The sequence below is a fragment of the Phycodurus eques genome, chromosome 2 (genome assembly GCF_024500275.1).
Source record: "Phycodurus eques isolate BA_2022a chromosome 2, UOR_Pequ_1.1, whole genome shotgun sequence".
Taxonomy (NCBI): Eukaryota; Metazoa; Chordata; class Actinopteri; order Syngnathiformes; family Syngnathidae; genus Phycodurus; species Phycodurus eques.
In genome coordinates, this window is record NC_084526.1 from 11,065,984 (window position 1) to 11,077,803 (window position 11,820).

At 41.9% G+C, this 11,820-nt stretch overlaps 1 protein-coding gene across 1 annotated transcript; it reads right to left on the reverse strand.

Moving 5' to 3' along the window:
* Positions 1-20: 20 nt before the first annotated feature.
* ctsba (cathepsin Ba) lies at positions 21-11,820 on the reverse strand. Its single transcript, XM_061667067.1, has 11 exons — positions 11,712-11,820; positions 6,275-6,402; positions 6,110-6,195; positions 5,907-6,021; positions 5,672-5,787; positions 4,567-4,652; positions 4,346-4,492; positions 4,083-4,199; positions 3,842-3,970; positions 689-770; positions 21-592 (listed from the first exon to the last, which is right to left on the reverse strand). Exons 2-10 carry the CDS (start codon positions 6,395-6,397, stop codon positions 697-699), a joined length of 993 nt encoding a protein of 330 aa, XP_061523051.1. The 5' UTR covers positions 6,398-6,402; positions 11,712-11,820; the 3' UTR covers positions 21-592; positions 689-696.

Here is an 11,820-nt window from a genome sequence, read left to right on the forward strand (position 1 = left end):
CCATGGACCACAAAGTCACAATGAGTACAAAACTCAAAATTTTATTCAGAGCTTAACAGTTCTATGCTAAGATTTTGTTCACTGTAGGCAGGTGATTAAAATAAAACTTTTAAATTTAATCCATAATAAAAGAAATCCAGATTCTCATTTGATGACATGCAAGCACCAATTACAACGTGTACACCATAATAGCAGTTTAGCATGGCATTGAACAATAAAATGGCAATATAAAAGCCGTAATGATAAAACATTTGACACATTCAAGACACTGAGGTTAGCCTATCAAATTTGTAGACTGGAAAAGTCAGACATAAACAATTACAAAGTGAAATGAACATGTTTGACTTTCAAACCTGCGCAGACATTACAAGATTTCAAGAACACATTGTGTTCAGGCACATACAGTGGTTGCAGACATTTCAAAGATCAACCTAAAAATACAAATCGTCACTCTTCAATCTTTTGTTGCTACTGTTAAGAAGGAAACATGATCCGTGGGGTTGAATCGTGATGAATAAAAACTAGAACAACACACTGGGCGTGTTTAGTGCAGCCACGTGGAGTGTATCGCCCTCTAGTGGACACTCAAAACCTGCACAGCGACAATAATTACAGCATCAGTTGACTTCAAATAAAGATTACTCAGTATATTATTGTAGTTACAACTTGCTATTCCGTATCATCTTACCTTTGGTTCTACTTGGGAACACCCGCCACGACCTCAGACTCAATGCCACAGTGATTTGAGCCACGCAAGATTTTAAAGAATCCTAAAAAAAAAAAAAACAGACAAAAACACAGCTAACATTAAGTTTGTAGGTTTCTTTAGCTGAATAAATGGCCATATCAAAAAATAAATCCAGTATTATGCAGTGCATTTCTGCACCACTGGAAAATCATGTAAATGTGCATTATCTTTGTAAAAGCTCAATATTTGACACGGTTCCTTTAAAAAAAAAAAAAATCTCTTTATTGTGCAGGTGTACAGTAATAATTTACAGCAGATGGTGAACATTCAGGTAACGTTAGTTGTAGTGGGCTTGCTGTAACTAGTGGACAACGCTCTGCTGGTCCTTATCCGTGTTTATTGATCTTATCTAATTTCTTTGAACGTGTGCATGTGAACTTCCTAGAGTCCCAGCGATGTGGTGTGTGAGAACTTTTATCCAATTGATGATAACTTTAATCGTCCAAACGCTGCTGATGCCCTCCTGTCATGGCGTGGATGAACGCAAACCGGGGAGAGTTTCTTTCTGCCGTGACTTCCTTATCTCTCAGACTGATAGCTGGTGAAATACCAGTGGACATCTCAGCTGAGCACTAGAGACGTGATAGGAGAAGCAAGAATCGACACTGGAAAAGAAGAAGAAGGGGGTCGCGTCGGAGACTGAAATGCCTCCCGCTGCTGCAAACTTCCTCCACTACACTGCTGTCAAGTCGACGATCACACACCACATTGAGCGATTGGATATACAAACGCCGTGTTTGTATGGGCGCTTGATGCTTCACATATACAGTATACTGTACTTTATCACATTTCTTAAATGACAAAAATAGATTAATACAATCCCAATTCCAATACATGACCTTTTCTTGAAACAACATTCAATAAAAGCGTTTGGGAACTGAGGACACTAATTGTTGAAGCTTTGTCGGTGGAATTCTTTCCCATTCTTGCTTGATGTACAACTTCAGCTGTTCAACAGTCCGGGGTCTCGACATCCACAATTTCCCCCCAAAATTTGAAATGTGGACTCGTCGGACCACAGAACTCTTTGCATCAGTCCATCTTAGATGAACTCGTACACAGAGAAGCCAGCGGCGTTTCTGATAAATGGCTTTTGCTTTGCATAGTAGAGTTTCAAGTTGCACTTACAGAACTGTATTTACTGTCATTGGTTTTCTGAAATGTTCCTGAGCCCATGTGGCGATATCCTTTCCACATTGATGTCGGTTTTTGATGCAGTGCCGCCTGAGGGATCGAAGGTCGTGTTGCAGCCATAAAATTCAAACGTTAATGATTATTTGCTAAAAACAATAGTTTATCAGTTTGAACACTAAATGTCTTTGTAGTGTATTCAATTAAATATAGGTCGAACATGATTTGCAAATCGCCGGCCGACTGGTTAGAGCGTCTGCCTCACAGTTCTGAGGACCAGGGTTCAATCCCTGGCCCCGCCTGTGTGGAGTTTGCATGTTCTGCCTGCGTGGGTTTTCTCCAGGCACTCTGGTTTCCTCCCACATCCCAAAAACATGCATCGTAGGTTAATTGAAGACTCTAAATTGTCCGCAGGTGTGAATGTGAGTGTGGTTGGTTGTTTGTTTGTATGTGTCCTGCGATTGGCTGGCAACCAGTTCAGGGTGTACCCTGCCTCCTACCCGATGATAGCTGGGATAGGCTCCAGCACTCCCGCGACCCTTGTGAGGAGAAGCGGCTCCGAAAATGGATGGATGATTTTCAAATCATTGTATTCTGTTTTTATTTATGTTTAACACAACATCCCAACGTCATTGGAATTGGGGTTGTAGTTTGGAGAAGTGGGTTGCCCCAGAACAAGATGTGAGAGTGTAATACAGTATTTTTAAAAGAGGCACACATACATACATCAACGGCCGGTGCGTACCGACTGCATACATTTTGCCCACAAGTTTTGTTTTTTATCCACAGGTACATTATAAATATAATTGAGTATTGTTGTAAAACAAAATATATGTATACTTTATAATATACATTAATTGAATGTCTTGGGGTGGGCAGCGGCTGTTCTGTTTCGCTCACTTTAAACATGGAAATGTATGCACGTGTCTCTACATCAGGGGTGGCCAACCCGCGGCTCGCGAGCCTCATGCGGCTCTTTAACTAGTTTCATGCGGGTCTTCAGGAGCTGTCACATGACATGCGTCAAAAATGCAAGAATTGCTTAGAGTGGCAACAACAGAATACAAGCCAGATTTGAAGAGGATTGTTCAAGATAAGGAATGCCAGAAGTCTCACTCAGCAGCATAGTAAGAGAAAGATGTTATTGAAAATTATTCTATTATTGTTTGTGGACTTGCTTGAACTGAGAGTTTGTGTGTGTGAGACAGTGCACACAATGTTAACTGTTGAAAATTCCTGATATTATCATGTTGGTGTGGTTATTTTCATTAGATCTGGCTGAGCAGAGGTCTGTGTATGCGTGCATACATGATTAAAAGATGATGTTCATGTGTACCCATGTGTATGATGTGGCTCTTTGCAGTAACACAGAAAAAAAAGTGGCTCTTAGTCTAGTTGGCCACCGCTGCTCTACATTAACAAAAGGTATCACTGCAGTGGATGGAGAACATATATGCACTCTGGGTATTGAACTATTGACAGGTTCTCTCCAACAGTTTTATTGACCCTGCGAGTTTCAACAGCTGTATTACACGGTATATATTCACCCACGGAGGGCTGGGGAGATGGGGACGAAGGCACAGCCTACGTCATATAGAGGCAATTGCTGTGGTTGGATTACGGAATTCCAGCCTAAGGGGGGGATAATTTACAGATTATAGCTTTAAAACAGGATATTTAAATGTAATATGTCTGCATTGTATTTTGGGATAGTTTTATAAAAACATTCACTGCCATTGACAGTTTTAGAAATCAAATATCAATGTTAACTGGGAAGACTGGCAGTGAATGAGTTAAGAGAACATTTTGATACGCCCCCCCCCCCCCCCCCCCCCCCTTTCATTACCATGGTATCGGCAGATACTCAAAATAAGACGACTCGGACTGCTGCGACACAAATGAGTTTGGGACATCCCTAGTTGTGGCCATTAGTTTGTGGAGTAAAGTAAAGCACTCTCTCACCATTATCACCCCAGTCAGTGTTCCAGGAGTTGGCACAGAGCCAGTAGGGGACACCATCCTCCTCCCCCCAGCCAAGGATCTTAATGGCGTGTCCACCCAGTATGGACCCAGAAACATGCTGATACACACCTGCAAACAAGAGGCAAAATCATTACTCACAGATGATAGGGGTTGAAATGCAGAAAGAAATTATTTTGAATCTTTGTCAAATACAGTGTAGTCAGTGGCACAGTGCACATACCACTCTTGTACAGAACAAAGTCTGCATAAACTGTAAAAGCTCCTTCTACTGGACCGTTCTTGTATATCTCCAACTGAATCTGCTCCTCCTCTGACAGAACGCTGTAAGACGTTTTACCTGAAACACATGAAAAATATTTATTAATATCCAAATGACCTCACAATTGCACTTTCCTAAAAGATTACTGGCCCTAAGCAGTGGGCTAAGCTCAGGACCGTATGCGTAAACTCGCTCAAGTTTAAGAGATGAAGTTTTTCCCTTACCATAATGCTTGTCCTGCATGTATCTGGGTGAGTAGCCAGGTTCACACTTAGACACGCACTTGGGTGTGTCTCCACCCTCCCCAGTGCAGGGAGGTCGGCTACCGTTCACGTGGTGCTCACAAGGCGCGATGGTGTAGGGACGGCAACCTGCGTACAGGAAGATGACGCTTAGCTGGTACATCCACGCTCTCCTCGTGGCTTGTTTTGAGAACGTCCCTCACCAATGTGGGAGTTATAGAGGCCGCCAGAGACCAGTCCCTCTTTGGTCCAGAAGTCCCAGGCTGCTGAGGGGTAGCCACCGTTACATCTAAAACAAGGTGTCAGTTTGAATATGTTGAGAAAGCCTCTCATGCCTAATTTGAACACATATTATATATACATATTGTGGTTGGAGACAAACGTCCATCCTCAAATTTTTTCATTTGTATTTTTGTGACAAAATTTTAAACTTTTAATATAGGCAATCAGCACTTTTAGGGAAGCATCAATTACAGATCATCGCTATTCAGTCAGGCAAAATTCTGACAAAAAGTAATCCCCCACTTAGTCACCCTTCACCATTTTCATTTTTTTTTTCTTTTGGAACCTAACCTCAGCTATTCACTGGCAAAATGGGAAAGTCGTGAGTACTTTTGCAGGTTCCAAGGGCAACATATACTTTGCACATCTGGTGCCTTTTTTGTAAATCAAATCATCCATCCATTTTACTGGACCGCTTTATCCTCACAAGGGTCACGGGCGTGCTGCAGCCTATCCCAGCTGTCTTCGGGCGAGAGGCGGGGTACACCCTGAACTGGTCGCCAGCCAATCGCAGGGCACATATAAACAAACAACCATTCGTGCACACATTCACACCTACGGGCAATTTAGAGTCTCCAATCAACCTACCACGCATGTTTTGGGGATGTGGGAGGAAACCGGAGTGCCCGGAGAAAACCCACACAGGCACGGGGAGGACATGCAAACTGCACACAGGCGGTGCCGGGATTTGAACCCCGGTCCTCAGAACTGTGAGGCAGATGTGCTAATCTGTCGACCAACGTGCCGCCTAAATCAAATCATCTTTAAGGCATTTATTTTTAAGGGGATTGTTGTAAGTAAGTAAGTGTTTTGGGGATTAAAGTTCTGGGTATATTTAGGATTTAATTACTTGCGGATTTCGCCATTCTCAAATTTATGATTGTTAAGTTGAAACAGTTAATTGTCACATTTCAGTTAATTGTCAAAATTAGTCAAACAATACAAGGACTGCATTCCTACAGTAGGTCACTCCTGTAAAGGGGTGCTGTTGAGACAAATAAAAACAAGAGTTGGGGGTCATCTCACCCCAAGCCACAACCATCACAACAGGTCAGCAGGTCCTCTGCAGAGACCTCGACGCTGACCTTGGCATTGCTGTGGATACACACACGGTCAGACATGGCCTCTGCAGCACCAAATGCCTGGAAACAGAGAGGACTGTCAATGTTTACGAATACATTTCATTTGCTGTTTTTGATGGAGTACAATAAACATTGTAAATCTAAATCGGGTCAACACTGTTTCAGTTCCGAATCCTCACCCAGCAGGACCCACAGGAGCCCTGGTCTCTGATCTCCTTCAGTGTGGGACAGTTGGGCCACTCCTCCCTGGAGTCAAAGTTCTTAGGCAGCATCACATCGTCGCCATACTGAACCCTGCATATGAGGGTAAGTTCAGGGCAATTTAAAATGGTAGCACATTTTACCACATAGACAGAGTAGCTCATCTACATGTGACACTCACATGACGGGAAGTTTGGGTCCCTTGAGAAACGTTCCGCACAGTTTCTGAACATAACTGTAGTCAACATTATGAAAGTTGTGGGCTGCCTGTGGCAGAGGAGCACACGTAGACAAACATCAGTGAAAGAAGCGGCAAAACAAGCACGGAAGGAAACAAAAAGCTCACCCTCCAGGTAGTGTTTATCTTGTTAATGAAGTCAACCATCTCAGTGGACAGCGGGTGGATGTGAGGTTTAGCCATGCTTAATGACAAGCTGGTAGCAAATAACAGGAGGGCTGAGTGCCACATGTTGCCTGAAAAGACCATCAAAAAAGGCATCCAATTTGATGAATATTCAAGACTAAAAACGCAGGCAGTATTACAACCCCAATTCCAATGACGTTGGGATGTAGTGTTAAACATAAATACAAACACAATACAATGATTTGCAAATCACGTTCAACCTATACTTAATTGAATACACTACAAAGACAAGATATGTAATGTTCAAACTGATAAACTATTGTTTTTAGCAAATAATCATTAAGTTTGAATTTTATGGCTGCAACACATTCCAAAAAAGCTGGGACAGGCGGCAAAAAAGACCGAGAAAGTTGAGGAATGCTCCTCAAACACCTGTTTGGAACATCCCACAGGTGAACAGGCTCGTTGGGAACAGGTGGGTGCCATGATTGGCTATAAAAGGAGCTTCCCTGAATTGCTCAGTCATTCACAGGGAAAGATGGGGCGAGGTTCACCTCTTTGTGAACAAGTGCGTGAGAAAATAGTGGAACAGTTTAAGGACAATGTTCCTCGACGTACAATTGAAAGGAATTTAGGAATTTCATCATCTACGGTCCATAATATCAGCAGAAGGTTCAGAGAATCTGGAGAAATCACTTCATGTAAGCGGCAAGGCCGAAAACCAACATTGAATGCCCGTGACCTTCGATCCCTCAGGCGGAACTGCATCAAAAACAGACATCAGGTGATGTAACACAATGGTAAACATGACCCTGTCTCATCTTTTTTGGAACGTGTTGCAGCCATAAAGTGCTAATTCAGTGGTTACAGGTGACAATTAATTTTCACAAAGAGGTTGTTGATCGACCACCATCCTCAGTTCATCATCTAAGAAGACGCTACATTTTCTTAGTCAAATATTTCCACACGTTTAAGGCAGCGCAGCTAGTTTGTTGCACAGACCCACCACCCTCCTCACCTGTTAAGGAACAGTGTTGTTAATGTCAAAATACATTATTGGCGATTAGTCAACTTCAAGCGCTGTAGGTCATTGTGGACTGATAAAGTCGACACGTCTACTTGTCGGTTAAACCCCTACCAGACTACAAGTGCAATGTATGCATACTATTATCCCCAGTCATGTCTGACAAAGTCCTCGTCAGTGGTCAACACACTGCGTCAGCAATTGAAAAACAGTCCAACTTCAGCGCAATAAAGAAAAATCATTCATTACAGCCATTCAAGATTCAAACGGCAACTGTACACAGTCACCATTAGAAATAAATGACATTTTTTACAATTTTTATAGCAGCTTGTACGCATCTTCGAACAACCCTGATCTAAAAGAAATAGAAACTTTTATTAAGGATCTAAACATCCCTCAATTAAATAGACAAATTAAAGACAGCCTTGATGTTCCTTTAACCATCACAGAATTACTTAACGCATTAAAAAATATGCAACCGGGACGGGCGCCTGGCCCGGACGGAATCCCTGTGGAATTCATGAAACATTTTTGGCCAATACTAGCGCCTCTATTTTTCAGAACAGTCAATGAGATAAAGGATAAAAGATAAAAGGTAGAATTAGTACCCATATGAACACAGCTTCAATTAAGTTATTACTAAAGCCAGGTAAAGACCCCACTCTTCCGGCGAGTTATCGGCCCTTATCACTGATTAATGTAGATATCAAGGTTAGCTCGAAAGCCACTATGTCCTGACAAATTCCACAAATAATGCAAGACGCCTGTTGAATTTAATCAGCATGTCACAGCGTTAAAAATCTAAATGCAATCATCATGTCACTTGACGCAGAGAAAGCTTTTCATAAAGTGAACTGGGCTTTCCTGTTTGCAGTACTTCGCAAATTGGACTTTGGAGATTCATTTATACATTGGATAGCAGCATTATACAATGCGCCGAAAGCAACACTCACCACAAATAGGATCACTTCACAAAGTTTTACATGACAAAGAGGAACCAGACAAGGATGTCCACTCTCACCAATGCTATTTGCAATATTTATCAAGCCTCTTGCTGCCGCTATACGTCAGAATGCTAATATTCAAGGTGCTCACTAGTGACAGAACACAAAATCAATCTATATGCTGATGATATTCTTCTTTACTTACAGGAACCCAAGTATTCTCTTCAGGCAGTTTTCAATCTCATTAAAACATTTTGACAAATATCCGACTACTCTATTAAGTGGAAAAAAATCAACAACACTCCCAATAACAGCAAACTCATGGACTCCTACATATCAAATCCCAGAGTACCCTATTCCTATAGGAAACATTAAGTACTTAGGTTTCAATATTTCGTCAAAACTCACAGAGCTAACCAATCTAAATTACACACCACTTCTGGAAAAAAAATCTCTGCTGCCTTAAGACGCTGGAATAACTTGGCTATATCATTACTGGGAAGAATAGCTACAATAAAAATGAAAACCTTACCTCAAATAAATTATTTATTTTCAATGATTCCATTTAAGACCACATTAAAATGGTTTCAAACCTTAAATTCTGCTGTAAGAAATTTCTATTCAAAAAATAAGAAAAATACACTCAGTCTTTCCACTCTTCAGAAAAGTAAACTGGAGGGAGGCCTAAATGCTCCCAACTTTAAACACTATTATTTAACTAACCAATTACAATACCTCATCAAATGGTTGCACCACAGTGAGGAGTGTGATTCTTGGCTAGAATTGGAACGAACAGACTGCAGCAACATCAAACTACCAAAACTTCAATTTATTTCTACTATTCTTAAACGCCATAAATCTTTCAAGAATCCAATAATCACATTCCACCTTAACGGCTTGGTGGCAAAGTTTAGAATCGACAGGATCTCAATTAGCTCCAATTAGTGGTTGGCTGGGTGACATTGGGTCCCTGTGGCCTCCTCTGGGTGGCCGGTTATTGGGGCGCCACGGTAGGGCTGGCGGACCGCCCTGGGTCCCTCGGTGTGGGACGTGTCCCGTCCGCGGAGGTGCTCCCGGGCGAACCCCTGGGCCTGACCCCGCCCCTCGATTGATTGGGTGGGGTCCTCAGCCACCGCGGTGCGGCACAGCAATTACAGGACACTGTCAGTCTTTGTGCATGTAAAACAGTATCAATGTACTTGCATGTATCCCCAGGCACACACCCCTAGGACTCTTTCGCTGGGTGTGGGGTCACGCACTTACTGCAACAAATAACTAATGAATATGCAAATCGCTTGTGTATCCCCTCACTTATAGTCTCGTCCTGTACACTTTTATAATTCATATAATTAATGCCACCACACTTCAGTTGTACAGCCGGGTTCACGACCCTTGTCCTGCATGCTTCTTCTCCTCCTGTCCTTGTCCTGTTCTATCTTGTCCTGTCCTTCCCTCACAGGGTGTAGGTAGCACTGTAATGATTTACTTCTCTCAACCTGTTTGCAATTAGTGCTTTGTCTTTTGTCTTTGTTTCTCTTTCCCTTCTAGAAACTTTGTTCTGTTCGACTGATCAAGTCTGATTCTCAACAAACCTCAACTATAATACCACAGCGGAAGCTTAAAAACTCCACTGTGACACAGTAAAACTGTTCGGGCATAAAAGGGATACAGATTTTCCATTCTGCTTGACCTAACAGTCAAACAAGACAAAAAATAAAAAATAAAAACAGTCCACTGCATTCAAGGACTTCTCGTTTTATTTTTTATAAACTGAATGCTTTGTGATACAATGTTCCTGTCAATGTTATTTTAACTCTAACTGGACACTTCACCTGAGCAAAAATTCTGCGAGCAGTGCAGTTTGCAGTGCACTTCAGTTTGTTGCATGCAGGACAAGGAGCCATTAGAGATTCTGATGATGGGAAGCGGGGTCTGTGCTCTGGAATAAAGGGCTACTTAAGGTCCATTCAAATCATTAGGAGCACAGTCAGACATATGTGAGAATCTCGTGATATGTAAACAATCTCAGAAAGGCAAGCAAGTAGGAAACAAATAATTTTTACAGTGATTTAAAAATAAGGAACTGTTGAGGCGGGCCTTGTTTCTAGAAAAGTAGAAGTGAGAGCAGTCAACATGTTGCAGCTGCATCAATTCTAAGTGGCCTGACACGTTAGGCTGACGGTTTGCTTATCACTGAGAAATAGACAGGGAAGTAACAGAAAAATTCCCCTGAAACCCACGTACCATTTTTCAGTCCATTGCTATCTCAGTATGATCGCCTGCCTTCATAAACAATACAAATGCTCAATTTACACTTCCCGAAATGGACTGTTGTACTCCTGACATGGTGAGAGCATTTTTTATTTTATTTTTTTGACGTAGCGAAACAAAGGTTTACCAAAACATTGGATCAATGTTAAATCATTACCTTAAATAAATGTCTGGACAGTTAATAATTCTAACCTTGTTCTTAGTGTTTCTATCAGCCGACTTGTGTTCGAATTTCAAGGTTTGACTATATATGCATTTTTATAAAACCAGCAGTAGTGCACTTAAGGATAAAGGTCAACACTGCGGAAAACAAGCTCGTAGGGAAAGGTGCAAAGGCTTTGCTGACGTGCAGTATGGCTGCGGGTTTCAGGCAGGGTGAGTCAGAACTGAAACCACAAAGGATTTTCAGCCGATGAGTATACTGGGTCACGTTAATCTTAACTAGACTTTCCTTCCTTACACGTTCACTTACTTCTTATCTGATTACTTCTGAATGGCTCTAGCTGTTTAATCAAGATGCTGTGTGTTTGAATAAATAAGTAGGGCAGGAAATACAAAGCCACGATAGTATTTCTTTGTTGCGGATCCGGGAAAGGGGCACACCAGCGCCAAGACCTTGAAGTCCCATTCATGAATATGGTTCTGCAGGTTTCATCTTGCCCTCACATGTCAACCAGACAACTGGACTTGAGATAAATCAATTTCCTCATTCCTCATTGATGGTACTTGTAAAAAGAAAAAACAGCTCATCCATGCAACACTGACAATGCAGCACCTTAATTTGCTACTGTATATTGAATTATGGATTTGGTTTAAGCGTCCTGTTGTCCTCATTGGATGTGAGCCGTCAGCTATGTCGTCGCTTTTCAAATTACATTTGACAGTACAGCGCAATTAATTCACGACTAATTAATTCCTTATCAATGTGTACACGTTAAAGAAAACAAAACAAAAACACTCGTGCGTGTACGAATAGCTCAAGAGTTCCAGCACAACATGTATAAAATAAGACTGGGCCAAACTAGCCGTCTTAGCTAGTTTGTTGTTTACTTGTTTGTGGGACAAGAGAGACTTGACAGCTCATAGTTGGATTATCTATCAGATAACTCTTCGCGTAAGCACGCCGTGTCTGTGCAAGCTAAAGACGATCTGGCGATTAAGAGACGAATTTGACAATTACCTGCAGCTAGTTTGTCGGCAGTGGAGATGAAGGCAGTTAGTTCAGCGCCCGGTGCCCGTTCGGAGCGCCCGCTGCCAGTCAGTGAGGGGAAGAATGAGCATTGAGCAAC

Coding starts and splice junctions, on each gene's coding strand:
- ctsba (XM_061667067.1), bottom strand. CDS start 6,397: ATGTGGCACTCAGCCCTCCTGTTATTTGCTACCAGCTTGTCATTAAGC. Junction 6,196..6,274: donor AGATAAACACTACCTGGAGG/GTGAGCTTTTTG, acceptor CCTCTGCCACAG/GCAGCCCACAACTTTCATAA. Junction 4,200..4,345: donor CATGCAGGACAAGCATTATG/GTAAGGGAAAAA, acceptor CATGTGTTTCAG/GTAAAACGTCTTACAGCGTT.